The sequence below is a fragment of the Scyliorhinus torazame genome, chromosome 6 (assembly GCF_047496885.1).
Source record: "Scyliorhinus torazame isolate Kashiwa2021f chromosome 6, sScyTor2.1, whole genome shotgun sequence".
NCBI lineage: Eukaryota > Metazoa > Chordata > Chondrichthyes > Carcharhiniformes > Scyliorhinidae > Scyliorhinus > Scyliorhinus torazame.
In genome coordinates this window covers 95,152,426-95,175,333 of record NC_092712.1, presented here as the reverse complement: position 1 = coordinate 95,175,333, position 22,908 = coordinate 95,152,426, and the positions used below count along the sequence as shown (strand labels likewise).

Sequence of the window (22,908 nt, the reverse complement as noted above, 5' to 3'; positions counted from 1 at the left end):
CTTGCGCCTTCCTCCACTGCACCTCCGCCTTCTTGGTAGTCAACAGGCCGATCTCGGCCTGGAGGCTTTGTCGCTCCTGGAGTAGTCCCTCCTCGGGGACCTCTGCATACCTCCTATCTACCCTTAAAATCTCCCCCACCAACCTCTCCCTCTCTCTCCTCTCCTTCACCTCCTTGTGGGCCCTAGTGGAGATTAGCTCTCCCCTAATCACCGCCTTCAGCGCCTCCCAGACCACCCCTACCTGCACCTCCCCATTATCGTTCACCTCTAGGTATCTTTCAATGCACCCCCGGATCCGCCCGCTCACCTCCCCATCCGCCAGCAAACCCACCTCCAGGCGCCACAGCGGGCGCTGGTCCCTCTCCTCCCCTAGCTCGAGCTCCACCCAGTGCGGAGTATGGTCTGAGATGGCTATGGCCGAATACTCAGTCTCCTCCACCCTCGGGATCAGCGCCCTGCTCAAAACGAAGAAGTCAGCCTGGGAGTAGGCTTTATGGATGTGGCAGAAGAAAGAGAATTCCCTGGCCCCCGGCCTAACAAACCTCCATGGGTCCACTCCTCCCATCTGGTCCATAAACCCCCTCAACACCTTGGCCGCCGCCGGCCTCTTACCCGTCCTGGATCGAGAGCGGTCCAATGCTGGATCCAATACCGTATTGAAGTGTTTCTCCTCTCTTCCCCCCCCCCCATCATCATCAACCTCCCTGCCTCCAGGTCCGGAATCCGGCCCAACATGCACCGCATAAATCCGGCATTGTCCCAATTCAGGGCATACACATTCACCAAGACCACCCGCACCCCCTGCAGCCTACCGCTCACCATCACGTACCTACCTCCATTGTCTGCCACGGTTCAGCGCCTCAAACGACACCCGCTTCCCCACCAAAATCGCCACCCCTCGATTCTTTGCGTCCAACCCAGAGTGGAAAACCTGCCCTACCCACCCCTTTCTCAGCCTTGCCTGGTCTGCTACCCTCAAATGTGTCTCCTGGAGCATGACCACATCTGCCTTCAGTCCCTTCAGGTGCGCGAACACACGGGCCCTCTTGACCGGCCCGTTCAGGCCTCTCACATTCCAAGTTATCAGCCGGATCAGGGGGCTACCCCCCCCACCCCCCCTCAATCCGAGTCCAACTTTTCGGCCTGGATAAAGGTCCACGCCTCCTCCGGCGTCTCGAAGTAGTGGTAGCGGTCCTTGAAAGTGACCCACAGTCATGCCGGCTACAACATTCCAAATTTCACCCCCTTCTGATGCAGAGCCGCCTTAGCCCGATTGTACCCGGTCCTCTTCTTGGCCACCTCCGCGCTCCAGTCCCTGTATATCTGGACCTCTGCATTCTCCCACCTGCTGCTCCACTACTTCCTTGCCCACCTTAGGACACACTCCCTGTCCACAAAGCGGTGGAACTGCACCAGCACCGCCCGCGGCGGCTCGTTGGGCTTGGGCCTCCTCGCCAGGACTCGGTGGGCTCCCTCCAGCTCCAGGGGCCCCGGGAAGGCCCCCGCGCCCATCAACGTGTTCAGCATCGTGACCACGTATGCTCCAACATCCGACCCCTCCACTCCCTCCGGGAGACCCAGAATCCGCAGATTCTCCCTCCTCGACCGGTTCTCCATGTCCTCGAACTTCTCCTGCCATTTCTTATGCATCGCCTCGTGCGCCTCTACCTTCACCATCAGGCCCAAGATCTTATCCTCGTTCTCAGAGGCCTTTTGCCGCCCCTTGGACCTTCTGGGTCTCGAGCAGCTTGTCTACCGAAACCTTCATCGGCTCCAACAGCTCTGCCTTCAATTCCGTGAAGCAGCGCTGGAGAAACTCCTGCTGTTCCTGTGACCACTGCACCCACGCTGCCTGGTCTCCACCCGCCGCCATCTTGGTTTTCCTCCCTCGCACTTTTCGCTGCTCCAAAACTACTTTTTTTCACCGCTCCACTCCTGGTCCAATCCATACAGTGCCGGGGAAATGTTACTGTCACCTTCCCACACTGGGAACCGTTGAACAAATTCTGCTGGGGGCCCTAAAAAGAGCCCAAAAGTCCGTTTCTGTCAGGAGCTGCCGAACGTGCGACTTAGCTCCGCATAGCCGCAACCGGAAGTCCAACCGATCTTTGCATCCACAAGCAAATAATTTTAATACACCTCAATATAGAAAGAAAGACATGGAAATTGCAACAATTTTGGCATAAAGATTTTAATTCATAGAAAGTACTGTCCATAACAAAGAAGCACACACCAACATCTTCAATACATTCATTAGTGCTTTGTGGTACAACTTGCTTCACTTAACATGACATCTGCATGAGTTGAATAATAGTCAGAGAGACTTGCACATGGTCAGCCGCATTCTCTTGTCCTGACCTATTTTATTTGAGTGGCGAGATGAGTCTAGATCAGTGATGAGCAACCTAGGCTTGTGAGTGGGCCACACGAGTGGCCCTCCTTCATCTCAGTGGGCCGCAACATTGAAATCAGGCTTGTTCACTAATCATGACCCCATGAACAAGATTAAATACATTTAATACACACCATATACTTTATCACAAGGAATAGAATATGCTTCAATAGAACGATCATCAACTTCGAATGGTAAAACAAAATAAATATTTACATTTTGGATGCAGGGGGAGCACACGGCTCTCTCAGTCAGTGTTGTGTGCAATCTGCACACACTTCACTTCCACCTGCCCTTGCTTTACGTGCGTATGTATCACTTCAGTCATACCGGTAGGGGGAAAAAAACATGTGGATGGAAATCAGCGGAATGTGGCAACCCTGAGCATGGCCAACGGTCAATAAAATGTCTTGTGGGCTGCACTCAGAACCCGGCCACACCCGGCCCCCGGTTTCCCACCACTCGTCTCAATGGTCAGAGATAGATCTGGATGCAGTGGGTAACCGGGATGTCTTCTGTGTCTCGTCAAGCTCTAAGCATTCCACAATATGGCACTGACCTCCCTTTAAGAGCATTGGATCTTAGATTGGTCTTACCTGTCTAGTCCACCAGAATCGGTATTCACATTCCAGGAGTAGATAAATTCCTGGGTTGCTGCGGGTAGGAGATCTGACGCCAATGTCAATTGGTTTGGCTCACACATCAAAGCAATTTATCAGGGTGTGGCTGCTTGGAGGCACAGGTGAAAGCCAAGTGAAGGTGAGGGCCGACACAAGATGAGCTACTCACCTTCATACTGCCCCTTGGTGACATTATCTGAAGGCACGGTATTAGTTTCCAAACGTAAACTGGCGACACCCAGTTTTACCTCACCACCAGCTCTCTCAGCTCTGCTACTGCAGCTAAATTATCAGACTGCTTATCCGACATCTGATTCTGGAAATTTCTTCCAATTAAATATTGAGAAGAGTGAAACCATGGGGCTGTATTTTCCACACATCCCACCATGTGTTTCATGGTGGCGGAGGCAGCCCACCAGCGGCCAAACGGGGTTTCCTGCTGAACGCAACCCCTCGCAGCTGGGAAATCCGTGATGGGAATGCGCCTTCGGCGGTACTGCAAACAGCCGGAAAATTCCAGCCATTGTTTTCACCCCCCCCACCCCCCCTCTCTACCTCATGTTCCCCTTTAAGACTCTTTAAAACCAAATTCTTTGACCAAGGTTTTGGACATCTGATCCAATACCTCCTCTGTAGCTCAGTGTTTGTTTTATGACGCTCCTGTGAAACACCCTCTCCATCTCTTTCCCCGAGAACAGTCTGTTTGCAAGTCTGGTGTCACATTTGACCCAGAGCTCCTTACTCAAGCAACAGTGCTTGACTTCATCCCTGCCTCAGTTCATCGGCTGCTGAAAGCCTCAATTCAAGCCTTTGTTACCTCTACATGAGATGATTCCAATACACTCCAGGCTGCTCTTCCACATTGTACTCTCTGTAAACTTGAGGTCATGCAAAACATCATGCCTCTTAACTGACAGCATACCCCATTCCCCAAACATCCCTGTAATTGCTGACCTACATTAGCCCCAGGCACATCTTCATTTTAAAATTCTCACTACTGTTTCCAAATCCCTACATGGCCTTGCCCTTTCCATCTCTGTAATATCTTCCAATCCCACAACCTCGGAGATTTCTTTGCTCTGCTAATTCTGGCTGTTTGTGCATTCCAAATCATAACTGCTCCACTAATAGTGCTTTAGTTGAACAGGTTCCAAACGCGAGAATTTCCTCCCTCCACCTCTCACCCTCCCTCCCTCACTTTCCTCCTTTGAGACTCCCCTTAAAAACTACATCTTTGACCAAACTTTTGATTATCTGACCCAGTATCATCTCCGTGGCTCGGTGCTTGTTTTATAATGCATCTGTGAAACACCTGGAGATGTTTCATCACACTAAAGGCAGTCTATAAGTTGTTTCCAAAATTATGTTGAGCTTTTGAGATTGTGAATAGTGAGTGTTTGGTGAAACCGTAATAAGGAGGCATGAACTGAAGGGCATCACAGGAATGACAAAACTGTAGCATCAAATTTGTTCTTAAATAATACCGAGATTTTCCCTCCACTATTCTCACACATAATCAGTGTGTTTCTGTAGATGGAAATGAAAAAATTAAAAAGTTATTTGTTCTTAGGTGATTGGTGACATTGCTCATACCAGCTGCTTTGAAAAGCTGGTAATGGACTTGCCAGAATTGCTGCACCTAATCTGGCGATGGTGGGCCCAGTAAGTAAAGTCAAATCGCCATTGTCCCAGATGACCAGAGGCTGCTTTCCCCTATGAGGAGGAGGGCTGACAGGTGATGATTTAACTTGAGGATCACCACAAACACAGGCAAGGGACAAGGTCAAAATTAATGAAGTCGGACCTTCATGAATAACGGGAAATTAACCCGTGCTGTTGGCCTCACTCTGCATAAATTACCAGCTGTCCAGCCAACTGAACTAAACTGGCTCCACGACCTGTGATGGTGGTCCTACAGTGATGTTAACTGATAAATTATTGGATATTGATGCAGCAACAAAGGAATGGTGATTTAGGTCCAAGTCATGATGCTGTAGCTTGGAAGGGAACTTGGCGATGATGCTCCCACAACATTGTTGCTCTTGGTACTCATTGGATTTTAGAAGAATGAGATCTGACCTTATTGAGACATATGGGATTCTCAAGGGTGTTTGACAGGATGGATGTTGAGAGGATGTTTTTTCTTGTAGGCGAGTCTAGGACCAGGGGGCATAATCTCAGAGTAAGGGATTGTCCATTCAAGACAGAGATGAGGAGGAATTTCTTCTCTTGGAGGGTAGTAAGTCTGTAGAATAATTTACCCAGAGAGCTGTAGAGGCTGGGTCATTTAGTATGTTCAAGGCTGAGATAAACAGATTTTTAATCAGCAAGGGAATCCAGGGTTATGGGGGTAAGGCAGAAAAGTAGAGTTGAGGATTATCAGATCAGCCATGATCTCATTGAATGGCAGAGCAACGAAGGGCCGAGTGGCCTACTTTTTCTCCTATGTCTTATGGTTGTCACAGTGGTAGAGGTACTATTGAGGTAACCTGCAATAAATCTTGTAGAACATACACAGAATCTACAGATTACATTTAGTGTACCAATGTTGCATACGGAGTCATAGCAGCACCTAGCTTCCCCTCTCCTGGATAACATGCAGCTTGAAGTGCTGTCCTTTATAACCCATCCATACAAGTAATGAACATTCTACCACAATTCTGTCTTGAGCTTTTGTAGCTGGTGAAGGAACTTTGAGGCGATCAAAATGCGAGTCAGTAATCACAAAACATTCAGCTTTGGCCTTGTACTTGTAGTCATATTGTTCATTTGGCTGGTCCATTTCAGCTTCTGGTCAATGGTAACCTTTGAGAAGGAGATGGACTTGAGCTTTCTCTTATTGGCAATGATGATTTCACTGGCATTTATATGGTGTGGCTATCAACTGCCCTTGTTTGTCAAAGTCTGGTGGCTACCCGAGTCTTGCTATAGACTGGGGTACACAGCTTCATTATCAAAGGTCATGTGAAAGGAGCTGAGCACTGTGAACTGGCAGCAGAGAGCTCCATTGCTGATCTCCTAACAGAGGAAAGGTGATTGATGAAGTTGAAGATGGTTAGGCTGGGAACAATTTCCGAACACACTCTTGCAATGACATCCTGGGCTGTGATGATTTGCCTGTGACTATCACTAGTTTATTTGCATGAGGCATGATTCCAGCTACTGACGAGTTTTCCCATTAACTTCTTAGTACACCACAGGCTGTTCAAGAACACACTTCCCTAAGCCATTCAAGAAAATTGACAAATGTCATCCTTCAATTAAATTCTCTACATTAAAAGCATCCAGGTCTCCTGTAAACCAATAAACTTAGAACAGGGTCTTTATATATCATAAAGAAAGAGCTGTGCTCACCGTATTCTTTTGCCATAGAATAGTCCCTGGGGCAGTGTATCTCTCTGGACTTGTGAAGCACCGATGTGAATCGCAGTCTACGGTATAATTTGGGTCTTGCCTGGTGCACTCTATTGACTGGTTGAGACTTGTAGAACAGTATATTTCAGTTTTATTTCCATGACCCCCCCCCCCTCCCCCCCACACACACACACATACACAAAAGGCAATGTGTAATTGCTCCAAACTAAAATGCTTCAATGAATTGCTAATTAGTTGGACACCAACTTTTAAATGCACAATAATTTGCAGAAAACACCTGAAGCTTTTTCCTAATCTTTTTTCATCTACGTATATTGTACAGCATCTTTGTGTTGTTCACAGGGGCCAAAGCATACACAAATAAATGTCTTTTGACTTGTTTGTTGTTGAGGAAAATGGTTGCAGCTACAAAGTAGGAAGAAGAAACTAGCTGTGTTTTGCAGACAATTACTAAGAACCTCTGATCTCAATGAGTTGTTTTGTATGCCTGCCTCTCACTATTGAGAAATCTTTGAGTAGAATTCTTTCCCAGATGGTAGAAACTGTGCTGCACTGCATGGGCTCAGTTGCAGGTAAATTAAAACCTGTTCATGTTGAAACATTATCACTTTTAAGTTAATGCTAAAATAGAGCAAAAGGTCATTACCAAAGTCCTCCTACATGACTTCAGAGCAAAGGTACCAGACCCTTTTGGAGCATGCAGTTTCATTTTGAGTTTAACATCACATGGACTGCAATTTCAGTGCAGCGTCAAACTGGTTTAGAAAGTGGTTAGGGGTTCTCCCGGAACCCCTGCTAAAGATTCAGAATGTAAACCTCTGCAAAAGAAGTTATGCGCATGCATGTAATCATATAGACACAGAATTCTCCTCTGAACAGGAGAGTTGGGGCTCCAGCCAGTCAGTGTAGATGGGACATGGTCTGACTGAAAGTCATCCTAATGCTACTCGTCTGAGATGGACGGCTGCACTATCAATGTAGCACCAGTCAGCTCGGCCATTATTCCAGTGGAAAGTGGGAGTGTTTTAACTGCGAGAAGCAGTTATCAATTGATGGTGAATCTACATGAGATAAGGAGAGAGGATGGGGAGAGGACTATGGTTGGAACATGCAATTAATGCTGCTTCTAGTAATTATAGTTTATTAGCTAGAAGAGACGCACTGGTGGTCACTAATTCCGTTGAATTAGTAGGAGCGTTTGTTAATGGAATATAAAAGGAAAACAGGAAGATGATTAAGTTGGGAAATAAATAAATTGAGGAGAAAAAAAGTTGACCAACAATGAATGAACGAAAGGGAATGGCTGGAAAAGAAAAAGTGTAGAAAAAATGAAAAATGTCTTCAGTGGTGGAGGCGGTGGCGTAGTGGTATTGTCACTAGTAATCCAGAGACCCAGATAATGATCTGGGGACCCAGGTTCGAATCCCACCACGCCAGGTGGTGGAATTTAAATTCAATAAAATATCTGGAATTGGTGACCATGAAACCATTGTCAATTGTCGTAAAAACCCATCTGGTTCACTAATGTCCTTTAGGGAAGGAAATCTACCATCCTTACCTGGTCTTGCCTACATGTGACTCCAGATCCATAACAATGTGGTTGACTCTGAAATGCCCTAACAAGCCACTCAGTTGTATTCAATTGCTACGAAAACACAAAAAAGGAATGAAACCGGACGGACCAGCCGGCATCGAACCAGGCAGCGGCCTGACATAGTCATACTCACAGAATCATACCTTACAGACAATATCCCAGACAGCGCTATCACAATTCCTGGGTATGTCCTGGCTCAGTAGAGGTGGCAGCACAGTGGTATACAGTCGGGAGGGAGTTGCCCTGAGACTCCTCAACATTGACACTAGACCCACAAAGTCTCATGGCTTCTGGTTAAACATGGGCAAGGAAATCTCTTGTGATTACCATGCTGAACACCACTTGGAAGAAGCACTGAGGGTGACAAAAGTACAGAATATGCTCTGAGTGGGGGACTTCAATGTCCATCACCAAGAGTGGCTTTGTAGTACCACCACAGACCAAAGATATGCAGGTTAGGTGGGTTGGCCATGCTAAATTGCTCCTTCGTGTCCAAAAGGTTAGGTGGGGTTACTGGGTTATGCGGATAGGGTGGAGGTGTGGGCTTGGGTAGGATGCTCTTTCCGAGGACCGGTGCAGACACGATGGGCAGAATGGCCTCATCTGCACTGTAAATTCTATGGTTCTATGAGCAATAAATGCTGACCAACCAGTGCCATCCATATCTCGTAAATGAATAACAAACAAAGCTAATGACAAAAGGAGCAAGTGCAAAACAAATCAAAAAGTAGGAGCTGAAGAATCAATATGGTTATTGAAAGGGCTTGTGAAAATTACTTCAGAAATGTGCTATGGTGTTTTAAATTCGTTCCTGGGAAATTTGAGTTAATTGTAATTTTGTAGCCCACATGTCCTATTGGCATGTGCCAGATAAAAAAAAAGAACTTTTGTTTAGTTGAAAGCAAATTTCAGAAAATAAAACAAGAAAGATAGAACAAAAAGCAAGGGAGAAGAGTCATTGTTAATGTTTTCAAAACTTAATAATTGGAAAAACAACCTTGTGTTGCCCTATTATGTATTTTCTTTTATTTCTTTTTCTTCCCATGTACGTAATGGTCTGTTGAGCTGCTCGCAATCCAAACCAACAACCAAATGTGGAACCCTATTCTCCGTACCTTCAGATCATACTTCCTGTAAACAGGGAGTCGATGGCCAAAGACATTCCTTGTGACAATCATGTAGGTCTCGACCCCATCCACCGTCAGCCGATACATTCCGAGGAATTGTGGAATAAGGGTGTTCCCATGACATTCCACAATGTACTGCAGGGAACACAAAGAGAAGGAGAAAAGAAAAAACATTCAGCTCTGCAATGCTCAAACGTAGGTTGGGATATTCACAAAAGTGCACAATGAACAAGGATGAAAAACGAAGCAAATCATTTAGATTTTGTCTAGCCAATCAAAAAGAAATAAAGAAGAGCTCCCCTCCCCCAAATTACCTTAGCATCCATTATTATCTGGCCATAACCTTAATTTGTCATTAATAGCTTAAGTATATACAGGTGGAGGGCATTATAAAGAGGCACTTAACCGGCAGTCTTAACGATTTAACATCTACTGTCCTCGAGGATGGCAGCCTTGTGATATCTTGTATGCCAAATTGTTTATTTTGAATATAACCCAAGTTGGGAACTCAATTTCCAGTGAAAAAAATTAAGAGACATGTATTGACACAGGCAGGGGAGTAGTAGTGCTCGGAGCAACACACTTGTAGTGTTTTACTCTGAATAAATCTAACACGGAGTACAGATCGACTTTTGGCCTCCTACTTCACCAACTGGCTGTCTGGAGGTTTAACATGGGCATCTATACACTTGGCTGCCCTAATGAGAGGCATGGCATAGTGGTATTGTTGTAGGATTAGTAATCCAGAGACTTAGATTCATGCTCTGGGGACCTGGGGGCTTGAATCCCGCCAGGGCAGAAGGTGAAATGTGAATTAATAAAAATCTGGAATTAAAAGTCTGAAGGTGACCATGAAACCATTGTCGATTGTCGTAAAAACACATCTGGTTCCTTTAGGGAAGGAAATCTGTCATCCTTACCTGGTCTGGCAGATCCACAGCAATGTGTGGCTGACTCTTAAATGCCCTCAGGGGTGGGCAATAAATGCTGACCCAGCCAGAGATGTCCACATCCCATGAACAAATTTTTAAAAAAGGATGGTTCGGCTGTCCAGAAAAATCGGGTTAGCACACTGTTTTCACACCTTAGGGACTAGAGTAGTGAAAGATACCAGTATCATACCAGAACTTCAAGAGAATCAGGTGGCAGAGGTGAGTGTAGTGGCCACCACTAAGGAGAAGGTGATGGGGAAACTGGAAGGTCAGAAGGAGGATAAATCACCCAGACTGGGTGGACTACACCCCAGGATTCTGAAGGGGATAGCTGAGGAAATTGTGGAGTCATTGGTGGTGATCGTTCAGGAATCACTGGAGAAAGGGAGGGTCCCAGAGGATTGGAAAATAGCTAATGTAACACCCCGTAAGATTTTAGAGTCTATTATTATGGATGAGATTGCAGAGTACTTAGAAGTGTACGGTAAAATAGGACTGAGTCAGCACGGATTCGTCATGGGAAGTCATGCCTGACAACTTGGTTAGAATTCTTTGAGGAGGTAACGAGAAAGTTAGACAAAGAGAACCAGTGGATGTCATCAATTTGGAGTTCCAGAAGGCCTTTGACAAGGTGCCATACAGGAGGCTGCTAAATAGATAAGAGCCCATGGTGTTAGGTGCAAGGTATTGGCACGGATAGAAGAATGGCTGACTGGCAGAAGGCAGTGACTGGGGATAAAGGGGCTCTTTTCAGGATGGCAGCCAGTGACTAGTGGTGTTCCACAGGGGGTCAGTGTTCGGATAACAACTATTCACGATATACATTAATAATTTAGAAGAAGGAACTGAGGCCACTGTTGCTAAGTTTGCAGATGAATACTCGGCAATTGCAGTGTCAGATCATGCTCCGCATTGGGTGGATATGGTACTGGAGAAGGGGGTAGTGTAGAGGCCGGGTGGAAACTGGATGTGGGACTTTTGGGGAAGCAAGTGTTTGGTGAGAAAATTGAAAAGGTAATTAAGGAATATGTAGGTTTCAATTGTACGGGTGTGGTGTCGAAGGCAGTTGTCTGGGAGGCTCTAAAGGCGGTGGTGAGGGGTGAGGTAATTTTGTTTAAGGCCAGGGTGGACAAAGAGGAGAGGTTGGAGCGGCAGAGGGTAATAGATGAGATGTTGGAGGTAGATAGGAGTTATGCAGAAGATGGGGATCTAACGAAGTTGGAAAAGAGGAAGGAACTACAGGCGAGCTTCGACCGACTGTCTACCAGGAAAGCGGTGCACCAACTGAAACGAGCAAGGGATGCAGTTTATGAACATGGAGATAAGGCGTATGTTAGCAGGTCAGCTCCGGAGGAAAGCAGTGGCAAGGGAAATTCTTCAGGTGAGGGATAGGGAAGGGAAGTTGGTGGTGGTTCCGGTGCTGATTAACAAGGTTTTTGCGGAGTTCTATGAGAGGTTGTACAGGTCAGAGCCACCCGGGGGAGGCCGTGAGATGCAGGAATTTCTTGATGGTTTGGAGTACCCGAGGCTAGGGGAGGGGGATAGGGCTACATTAGAAGGAGCAATAGTGGAGCAGGAGATAAAGGATGCGATTGGGAGGATGCAGTCGGGGAAGGTGGCAGGGCCGGATGGGTTTCTGGTGGATTATTATAAAAAATTCAAGGATAAGCTGGTACCCCTGATGGTGGGGATGTTTGAAGAGGCGATAGGGATTTGCCTCAAATCTTGGGGCAGGCATCGATTTCCCTGTTGCTAAAAAAAGATAAGGATCCGACGGAGTGTGGGTCGTATAGGCCCATATCACTTCTGAATGTGGACGCAAAAGTATCAGCAAAGGTATTGGCAGGTAGGCTGGAGGAGAGCATCCCAAAGATGATAGGTGAGGATCAGACGGGGTTCGTGAGAGGGAGGCAGCTTTTTTCGAACATTAGGAGGGGTTTTGAACGTCGTTATGGCACCGGTGGAAGGGAAGGAAACAGAGGTGGTTGTAGCATTGGACGCCGAGAAGTCGTTCGACCGGGTAGAATGGGGGTACTTGATGGCCGTTCTGGAGCGGTTTGGGATTGGACCAAGATTTGTGAACTGGGTAAAGCTACTAAAAAGGAGCCGAAGGTGAGTGTCCGCACAAACAACATCAGCTCGAGATACTTTTCTCTCCACCGTGGGACAAGGCAGGGATGTCCTATAGTGCGGCGGGGGCGGGGGGGAATAGAGCATAGGGTGTCTTTATGTGCCGATGACTTGCTGCTGTATGTGTCGGAACCGAGTGTCTATAGGGGGAATATTGGAGCTACTGCGAGTATTTAGGTCTTTCTTGGTGTACAAGCTGAACCAGGACAAGAGTGAGTATTTTGTGGTGTCTTGGCCGGGAGTGGGGGGGCTGCCATTCCGTAGGGCAGGGACTTACTTTAGGTATCTGGGGGTGCAGGTTGCCCGGGAGTGGGGGATGCTTCGCAGGTACAACATCGCTAGTTTGGTGGGGAGATTGAAAGCCGACCTGGCAAGGTGGGATGGTCTCCCTCTGTCACTGGCGGGTCGGGTACAGGCGGTTAAAATGAATGTGTTGCCGGAATCTCTGTTAATTTTTCAATGCCTACCGATTTTCCTGCCAAAGGCTTTCTTCAGGGAGATTGAGGGAAGGATTACCTTGTTCATATGGGGAGGGAAGGTGGCCAGAGTGAGAAAGGTGCTGTTACAGAGGGGAAGGCAGGCAGGGGGTTTGGGTCTTCCGAACCTGATGAACTACTATTGGGCGGTGAATGTGGAGAAGGTGCGGAGCTGGGTCAGAGGGGTTGATTCCCAGTGGGTCACAATGGAGGAGAGTTTGTGCAGGGGGTCGAGATTGAAAGCACTAGCAACAGCGCTGCTCTCGATAGCCGCGGGGAAATACTCAGGGAGTCCGGTAATAATAGCTTAATTGAGAATTTGGAGGCAGTTTCGCCAACATTTCGGGTTGGGGGCAGGGTCAAGGGAAATGCCGATTCGGGGGAGCTATTTTAGAAGACCATCGAACATAGAAAATACAGCACAGAACAGGCCCTGCGGCCCACGATGTTGTGCCGAACCTTTGTCCTAGATTAATCATAGATTATCATTGAATTTACAGTGCAGAAGGAGGCCATTCGGCCCTTTGAGTCTGCACTGGCTCAACACCTCCACCCAACACCAAGGGCAATTTTGGACACTAAGAGCAATTTATCATGGCCAATCTACCTAACCTGCACATCTTTGGACTGTGGGAGGAAATCGGAGCACCCGGAGGAAACCCACGCAGACACAGGGAGGACGTGCAGACTCCGCACAGACAGTGACCCAAGCCGGAATCGAACCTGGGACCCTGGAGCTGTGAAGCAATGTTGCTATCCACAATGCTACCGTGCTGCCCCAGAGGACAAGGCACCACTGGAAGGGATCAAAGCAAAGTGGGAGGAAGAGTTGGGAGAGGTTATAGAGGAGGGGGTCTGGTGTGATGTGCTCCGGAGAGTAAATGCCTCCACCTCATGTGCGAGGTTGGGGCTGATGCAGCTGAAGGTGGTATATACAGAGCACACCTCACGAGGGCGAGGATGAGCCGATTCTTTGAAGGAGTCGAAGATGTGTGTGAGTGTAGCGGGGGGGGGGGGGGGGGGGGGGGGGGGGGCTGTGTGAATTAAGGGAGACTATGGGTAATCCCTGATTCCTTTTTGTCATTTGTTTATGTAAACATACGGGCTAATGTTTGGGGGTAGGTGGGAGGATGGGATTGTTGTTATTGTTATGGGGATTGACATATTTGTTGCTGATTATTGTTTATTGTTGGTGGATGTAAATTTGGGAGAAAATGTGAAAAAGGAGGAGAATAAAAATATTAAAAAAAAAAAAAAATTTGCAGATGATACAAATATATGTAGAAGGGACTTCCGGTGGCGGCTATGAGGGAGTAAGTCGCACATTTGGTGGCTCTCGCTCCGGTCGGACTTTTGGACCTTTTTGTATTTTTGAGCGCTGGATCTGAAGGCGAAGGCACAGGCACTCAGGCACTGACTCCCGATTTAGTTGTATGGAATTAAGAAGCAGAAGGAATCGTAAAGAGTTGAGTTGGACAAACAAGGGCAGTGTAGAAGCTGCTGCTGAGGGCAATATGGCCGATGTCCGGACCCCAGTGCAGACAGCCCAGCCAACAACAGAGCATCTCTGAACGTCATCCAAGAGGGCTTCACTGTGCTGAAACGGGACAGTTTAGACCCAATTCAGAGGCTGGATACCCAGGATCAGACGATCCAAAAGCTGACGAAGGCGCTGGAGGAGCAGGAGGATCACCAAACGGTGATGGAGGTGGAGATGGGGAGGTTGAAAGACCAACAAAAAAGGCTTCTGGAAAAGGTGGAGGACCTGGAAAATAGGCCCGGGCGGCAGGATTTAAGAATAGTTTATCTCCCGGAGGGGGCTGAGGGAGTGGATGCCGCCGCGTATGTGGCAGACATGTTCCAGAAGCTGTTGGGGAATGATGTCTTCCCTCATCCGGTGGAGGTGGACAGGGCGCACAGAGCGCTGGCGAGGCAGCCACGAGTGCCTGCCCCCCCCCAGCGATGGTGGTCCGGTTCCACAGGTTCCTGGACAAGGAGCGGGTGCTACAGTGGGCCAAGCGCACGCGGAGCTGCAATTGGAACAATAGTGTCTTGAATATTTCCCAGGACCTGAGCGTGGAGGTGGCTAGGAGGAGGGCAGGATACAGGCAAGTCAAAGAGATTTTGTTTAAGAGACAGGTGAAATTTGGGCTGCTATACCTGGCGCGTCTTTGGGTCATGCACGAAGGACAGCACCATTATTTTGAGGAGCCCGAGGACGTGATGGGCTTCGCCAAGAGAGAAGGGCTGGTGCCGAACTGAGGACTTTTGGACTTAAGTTAACAAGTTACTAAGCGATGTTTGCATGTTTTTCTTGTTTCTTGTTTTTTTTCTTCTTCTGTATTTGAATTTTCGTTGGAAAAGAGGGAAGTTAAGGTTATTGGGTGCTGGGGGTTTTTTGGGTTCTGATCGGGGTGGTTGGGAGTGCCTATTACTTTGTATTACTTGAATTGCACTAGTGTTGGGGTTTTCTTTGTTCCTCGTTTTGTTTACAGAACAATTGCTCGAGGATGGCTGGTTTGGGGAAGTGGTGGCGATGGGGATGGGTCAGAGGGAACAATAGATGGGAGACTTGTTGGCGCCGGAGTCGAGAGTCACCAGGCTAGCTGGGTGAGCTGGTCTACGGAAGCCAGGTTTGGGGAGGGGGGGGGGGGGGGGGGGGGGAGGGGGGGTTGCACATAGCTAGTTTATGGCAGGGATTAGGTTACAGGGTGTTGTTGCTGGGGGGTGGGGGGGTAGTTGATCTGCCGACGAGGGAGGGACTTGGATTTGGTAACATGGAGGAGGCCGGGGGTGGGGCTGCCAGGAGGCAGGCCAGGGGAAGCGCGACACAGGGGCTAGGGGCGGCCCCAAGAAAGGAGATGGCTGATCGGCGAGGGGGGAGGGCACGGAGCCCCCCAACCAGGCTGATCACTTGGTTAAACGGGCTGGTAAAGAGGGCTTGCGTGTTCGCGCATCTGAGAGCGCTGAAGGCGGACGTAATAATGCTTCAGGAGACTCATCTGAAAATAGCTGACCAGGTCAGGTTAAGGAAGGGCTGGATACTAAAACCAGGCGTGTCGCGATTTTGGTTAACAAACGGGTGCAATTCGAGGTGGGTAACACAATCTCGGATGGGGGAGGCAGATTTGTCTTGGTGAGTGGCAAGCTTGAGGGGATGAGGGTGGTTTTGGTCAATGTATATGCCCCAAATTGGAACAATGTGGATTTTATTAAGAGACTGCTGGGGAAGATACCTGACCTGGACTCGCACAGGCTGATTATGGGAGGCGATTTTGAGGGCCATGCAATCGGGTAAAGCCCCGGCCTGGACCGCTCGCGCTCAAAAACGGGTAGGGTGCAGGCAATGGCCAAGGAACTGAGGGGGTTCATGGAGCAAATGGGGGGGGGGGGGCTGACCCATGGAGGGCTAGTCATCCAACGGGGAAGAAGTTTTTGTTCTATTCACATGTTCATAACGTGTATTCCCAAATTGATGTTTTCATCATGAGCAGGGATTTGCTGGCGGGGGTGACAGACATTGAATATTCGGCGATCGCTATTTCGGACCATGCTCCACATTGGGTTGATCTGCAGGTTTGTAAGGAAAGCTTTCAGCGCCCACAATGGAGGCTAGAGGTCGGTCTGCTGGCGGATGAGGCGATGTGTGAGAGGGTGAGGAAATGTATGCAAAATTACTTGCAGGTCAATGGCACTGGGGAAGTCTCAGCTGCGGTGCTCTGGGAGGCGCTGAAGGCAGTGGTGAGAGGGGAGCTGATCTTGACTTGAGCACATAGAGATAGAACGGATAGGGCAGAAACGGACCGACTGGTAAAGGAGATCTTACATATAGACAGGCGGTATGCAGTGACCCTGAGGGCAGAACTTTTAAGGGAACGACGAAGACTGCAGACGGAGTTTGGGGTGTTGTCCACAGGTAAGGCGGTAGAGCAGCTTAGATCGCAAGGGGTGCGATCCACGAGCATGGGGAGAAAGCCAGTAGAATGCTGGCACAGCAATTGAGGAAAAGGGAGGCGGTTAGGGAATAGGGAAGGTAGTCGACAGGGGGGGGGGGGGGGGGGGGGGGGAGAAGAGACTTGGTAGGAGATCCGGCAGGGCTGAACAAGATGTTCAGTAAGTTTTATACCTCTGAACCCCCCACGGGGCCGGAGGGAATGAGGCGCTTTCTAAATGGACTTACCTTCCCAAAAGTGGGTAGGGGGTTGGTAGACGGGCTTGGGGCCCCGATTAGGACTGAAGAAATATTGGTGAGCTTGAGGGCTATGCAATCGGGTAAAGCCCCGGGGCCGGATGGGTATCCGGTGGAGTTCTATAAAAAGTTCTCTGAGATAGTGGGGCCGGTGCTGGTTAAGGTTTTTAATGAGGCAAGAGTCAGAGGGGTTCTGCCCCCGACGATGTCACAGGCCACCATCTCCCTGGTATTGAAAAAGGACAAAGACCCGGAGGCATGTGGGTCCTATAGGCCGATCTCTCTGCTCACTTAGATGCAAAATTACTGGCCAAGCTTTTGGCTGCTAGGATTGAGGACTGCATGCCGGACGTCATTATGGAAGACCAAACCGGGTTTGTCAAGGATAGGCAGTTGGTGGCCAACCTAAGAAGGCTGCTGAATATGATCATGATGCCTCCGGAGAGTAGGGAGGTAGAGGTAGTTGTGGCAATGGATGCAGAGAAGGCCTTCGACTGGGTTGAGTGGGACTATTTATGGGAGGTGCTGGGACGATTTGGGTTTGGTGGCTAGTGTAAGGACGAATAGGACAACATCTGATTATTTTAGATTGCACCGAGGGACAAGGCAAGGGTGCCCCCTCACCCCACTGCTGTTTGCGCAAGCAATAGAGCCGCTGGCAATTGCCCTGAGAGCTTCTGGGGGTTGGAAGGGGCTGGTACGGAGGGGGGGGGGGGGGGGGGGGGGGGGGGGGTTGGTTGGTGGAACACAGAGTTTTGTTGTACGCCGCCGACCTGCTCTTATACCCGTGGCTGGGATGGACGAAACCATGGGAATCTTGAGGGAATTCGGCCAGGGTATAAGCTGAACATGGCAAAAAGTGAGTTGTTTGTAGTCCAGGCGAGGGGCCAGGAGGGTCGGCTGAGGGGGCTGCCGTTTAGGTCAGTATGGGACAGTTTTAGATACCTAGGGATACAGGTGGAGCGGGACTGCGGTCGGTTGCACAAGTTAAACTTATCTCGGTTGGTGGAGCAAATGAGGATCGAGTTCCGGAGGTGGGATGCGCTCCCACTGACACTAGCGGGGAGAGAGGTTAAAATGGTGATCCTCCAGAGATTCCTCTTCGTATTCCAGTGTCTCCCCATTTTCATTCCACGGTCCTTTTTTAAGAAGGTCAATAGAATGATTATGGGATTTGTGAGGGCGGGAAAGTCCCCACGGGTGAGGAGATTGATGCTTGGGAGGAACCAAGGGGAGGGGGGGCTGGCGCTGCCAAACTTTAGTAATTACTACTGGGCGGCCAACATAACTATAAGGAAGTGGATGGTGGGTGTGAGGTCGGTTTGGGAGCGGATGGAGGCCGCTTCGTGCAGGGGCACCAGTTTGGCGGCCCTGGTTATGGCGCCCCTGCCGTTCCCGCCGGCACGGTACTCCACCAGCCCTGTAGTGGTGGCGACTCTGCGGATCTGGGGTCAATGGAGAAGGCAAGTGGGGGAAGTTTGGTCCCCTATCTGCAACAATCACCGGTTTGCCCCGGGGATGATGGACGGTGGGTTCCGAGCATGGCGGAGGGCTGGGATTGAGACAATGAGGGATCTGTTCTTAGGCGGGAGCTTCCCGAGCATGAGGGCGCTGGAGGAGAAATTTGGGCTGGGGAGAGGGAATGATTTCGGGTACTTCAGGTGCGGGACTTTCTACGCAGACAAGATTCCATCCTTCCCACGCCTGTCACTTAGGGAGATCCAGGACAGGGTAGTGTCTGGTGGATGGGTTGGGGAGGGGAGGGTCTCGGACATATATAAAGAACTTATGGGGGCAGCGGAGACGCAGACCGAGGAGCTGAAACTTAAGCGGGAAGAGGAGCTCAGAGGTGAGATAGAAAAAAGCTTATGGGCGGAGGCGTTGAGTAGGGTAAACGCGGCCGCAACATGCGCTAGGCTCAGCCTGATCCAATTCAAGGTCGTCCACCGGGCCCACATGACAGCGGCCCGGATGAGTAAATTCTTTGGACTGGAGGTCAGGTGCGCCAGATGTGCGAGAGGACCAGCGAGCCATGTTCACATGTTCTGGGCATGTCCAAAACTCAGGGGGTACTGGCAGGGATTCGCAGACGTTATGTCCCGGGTACTGGAAACAAGGGTGGTGATGAGTTCCAAGGTGGTAAATTTTGGGGATTCGGAGGACCCGGGAGTCCAGGAGGAGAGAGAGGCCAACGTTTTGACCTTTGCTTCCCTGATAGCCCGGCAGCGAATTCTCCTGGCGTGGAGGGACTCAAAGCCCCCGAAGTCGGAGGCCTGGCTATTGGACATGGCGAGCTTCTTGGTCTGGATAAAATTAAGTTCGCTCTGAGGGGGTCACTGTCAGTGTTCGCCCGGCGGTGGCGACCATTTATCGACTTCTGCGTGGAAAATTAACCGTCAGCAGGGAGGAGCGGGAGGTTAGGGTAATGTAGATTAGGGGGTTAGTTAGGCAGGTCCTTGTGAGAGGAGAGCTTTTTTTTTTGCACTATGTTGATTGTTCTTTGCGCACTGTTTTGTATTGTTGTTGTTTGTTATGCCAAAATGCCTCAATAAAATTGTTTATCAAAAAAATATATATGTAGAGGGACAGGTTGTGTTGAGGAAGCAGGTAGGCTGCAGACGGACCTGGACAAGCTAGGAGAGTGGGCAGAAGAAGTGATAGATGGAATACAATGTGGAAAGGTGTGAGGATATGCACTTCGGCAGGAAGAATAGAGCGGCAGACTGTTTTCTACATGGGAAAAGGCTTTGGAAATCAGAAGCACAAAGGGACTTGGGAATCCTAGTTCAGGATTCTCTTAAGGTTAACGTGCAGGTTCAATTGGCAGTTAGGAAGGCAAAAGCTATGTTAGCATTCATGTCGAGAGGATTAGAATACAAGACCAAGGATGTACTTCTGAGGTTGTACAAGGCTCTGGCCAGACCCCATTTGCAATATTGTGAGCAGTTTTGGGCCCTGTATCTAAGGAAGGATGTGCTGGCCTTGGAGCGGGTCCAAGAGGAGGTTCACAAGAATGATCCCCGGAATGAAGGACTTCTGAGGAGCGGTTAAAGTTTAGAAGGATGGGGGGGGGGGGATTTCATTGAAACTTACAGAATACCGAGAGGCCTTGACAGAGCGGAATGTGGCGAGGATGTTCCAATAGTAGGAGAAACTAGAACTCAAGGGTATCGCCTCAGACTGAAGGGACAATCCTTTAAAACAGAGGAATTTCTTCAGCCAGAGGGTGGCGAATCTGTGGAACTCATTGCTGCAGAAGGCTGTGGAGGCCAAGTCACAGTGTTTTGAAGACAGAGTTAGATAAGTCAGGGGTTATGGGGAGAAGGCAGGAGAATGGAGATGGTACTCAAGGTAATGTTCTGGGGATCCGGGTTCGATTCCTGCCACAGCAGGTGGTGAAATTAGAATTCGATAAATGAAATCTGGAATAAAAAGTCTCAGGATGACCATGGAACCATTGTTGATTGTCATAAAAAACCAACTGGCTTGCTAATGTCCTTTTGGGAAGGAAATCTGCTGTCCTTACCTGGTCTGGCCTACATGTGACTCCAGATCCACAGCAATGGATTTAAAAAGAAATGCCACTCAGTTTGAGGGCAAATCGGGATGGGCAACAAATGTTGGCCTTTACCTGCGCCGTCCACATCCCATGAAAGCATAAAAAAATAAACATATCAACCATGATTGAATGGTGAACCAGACCCAATGGGAGAACGGCATAATTCTGCTCCTATGATCCTCCCCCCATCAACAATTCTTTTACAATCCAAAAACACATCACAATAAAGTAAACATGCATTCACACTGTAAAATTATGTGGCATAAAGGCTATATTTCTAGATAAAACAGCAGTACAAGTTCAGAATAACTGCATGCAATCTATTTGCGAGCAAGCTAATGCACTGAAGTCTATGATGCTTTAAAAGGGCTTGGTTCCTCTAACAATAAAACATATTTTACATTGACTTGTAAAATACAATAGCCCCAATTCAAATTGATTTGCAATAGTCAAATATGTTGATATGGAAATGGTGTTGTTTATGAATGGAGGTTTTATGGCAGTTCCCAGATTAGCACTGCCAGGGTGCCAGAGGCAGTGCCCAGTGTGAGGTTAGTTGTGCCCGGATGTCAGGTTCGAAGTGCCAGGGTGTGAGGTAACAGTGACAAGGGGTGGGCACTCAGGGCAATACCCATGAAAGGGGGGGGTAGGGGGTATGAAGGGGTGAAGGGGGTATGAAGCGTGGCCTTGAAGATTGGAAGAAGTGAAAGGGGGGTCCTGAATGGAGGCTACCTCAGCAAACCCATGACGGGGTATGCTCATTTGGGTGGGGCGGAGGGGGGAAGCGATGTCCTGACTTGTATTCTGGATGCTGAATAAATGTGATGGAACATATCATTTCTGCAGTACTTAACATAATTGTTCTCATCAGTGTAAGAAAGAAGAACTATTCTCCCATTTTAAACAAAAAAATGACACATTCAATTTTTCATATATTACCCTAGGAACTTGTAAGAATTACCTGATGGTATTTCTTCAAAATGTTATGCATTTCAGCCACATCTTCGCTGGATATAGTTTTGACCACATATCTCCTGTCGTACGTGGTGTGAAAACGTGCTCCACTTCTACCTTGCGAGTCATTTGAAAAGGGAGCACTTCGTGTCACTGAATTCTGAAATGAAAAGAAATAGCTTATAGGTCTGAGTGTTTGACAGTAAATTGAATGCCTTCTGACCTTTTTGGGATAACGTGCTTTGGTACTTGTGAGCTCTTATCCAGTGAGCTTTCAGCTGACTGAGAGTGGCAGATGTTCAAGGCTTAAAAGCCATTCACCTTTTTGGCTGCAAACTATTAAGGGATCGTATCTATTAAAAAAGAAAAGAATGGAGCTGGATTTTCGGTCGGTGGGATCCTCCATTTTGCCGGCAGCGCACTCACACGCCCGCGGATTTCCCAACAGCACGGGGATGTCCACAATGGAAAAGCCTATTGGCCGGCTGCTGGGACGGAGAATCCCGCTGACGGCGAAGGCACGCCCCACCAGAAAATGGGTGCAGTGGGACGGAGAAACCCGCCCAAAAGGTATTACCAAATGCCATCTTGACGCAATTGGCAACACACTTATACCAAAGTCAGGTGACTGAGCTTGATGTCTCATCCCAGTGTTCGAGTACACCTACACTTCAAACTGAGGGACTACTGCATCGCTGTTTGTAGAAATAAATATTGTAGAAATAGTCTGTTTCCTATGATGGTTCAGGTGGGTGTTAAATGTGGTGCTATACGAAGGACTGGGCGTCCTCGGTCTATCAACATCACGCAGAACAGATTTGGAGCCACTGATGTTTGGGGCATCTTGTGTACGTAACAATAGTTACTATTTTCTTTCAGCTGGTATAACTCCAAGCACCAAACTGATAATTACAAAACAAACGTGCACAAAAGCAATCTCTGAATACTTTTCCCTACTTGCTCCAAACTTTGCAGTAAAAGAGTATTTTTCAAATTTCCAATTTTCATTCTTAGCCCCATAATTCTGGCAATGTTAGCCACATTGAATCTACACACCACTTGTTTCTGCCCATCCTTGAACCACAGACCAGTGATGCAAAGCTCAACATTTTTCAACAAACCAGGCCTAGATAAATAAAAGCAACAGTAAAATTGAATGCACGACAAGTTACTTTTTAAAAACATATATTTTACAGTGGGATATTTGTGGCATGGCTGTAATTCAATTAAGAAAATAATATTAGTACCAAATTTGTGATTCAGTGACATTTCATTCTTTAGAAAGATCCTTTAATAAAAATATTCCTTTCCCCCTCCCCCAAAACATCAGTACATATTCAGTTTGCGACACCAGTGCCCTTAAATAGACAGAAACACCTGTTTAGACAAGTAGAGGTTGCAAATTTGATGATAAGTATGTGAGGATTCCAAAATTACAAAACAAAGTTGACAGGTCAGGGAGAACTGGGAGAGAGGAGTGAAAATGGACAATTAACATCAAGCAATTGTTTAACATGTGAAACAATGAGAAAACAAATGCTAAAAAGGTTTAAAAAGGAA

At 48.2% G+C, this 22,908-nt stretch overlaps 1 protein-coding gene across 1 annotated transcript in view; it reads right to left on the bottom strand.

The window, feature by feature from the left end:
• The window catches only part of LOC140424901 (phosphatidylinositol 5-phosphate 4-kinase type-2 alpha), a 327,324-nt gene that overhangs the window by 57,280 nt on the left and 247,136 nt on the right, over positions 1 to 22,908 (bottom strand). The window contains exons 4-5 of the mRNA XM_072508501.1: positions 21,356 to 21,508; positions 9,097 to 9,243 (exon numbers count right to left, since the gene is read on the bottom strand). Coding sequence (XP_072364602.1) covers positions 9,097 to 9,243; positions 21,356 to 21,508 — 300 coding nt within the window. The remainder of the gene's footprint in view (positions 1 to 9,096; positions 9,244 to 21,355; positions 21,509 to 22,908) is intronic.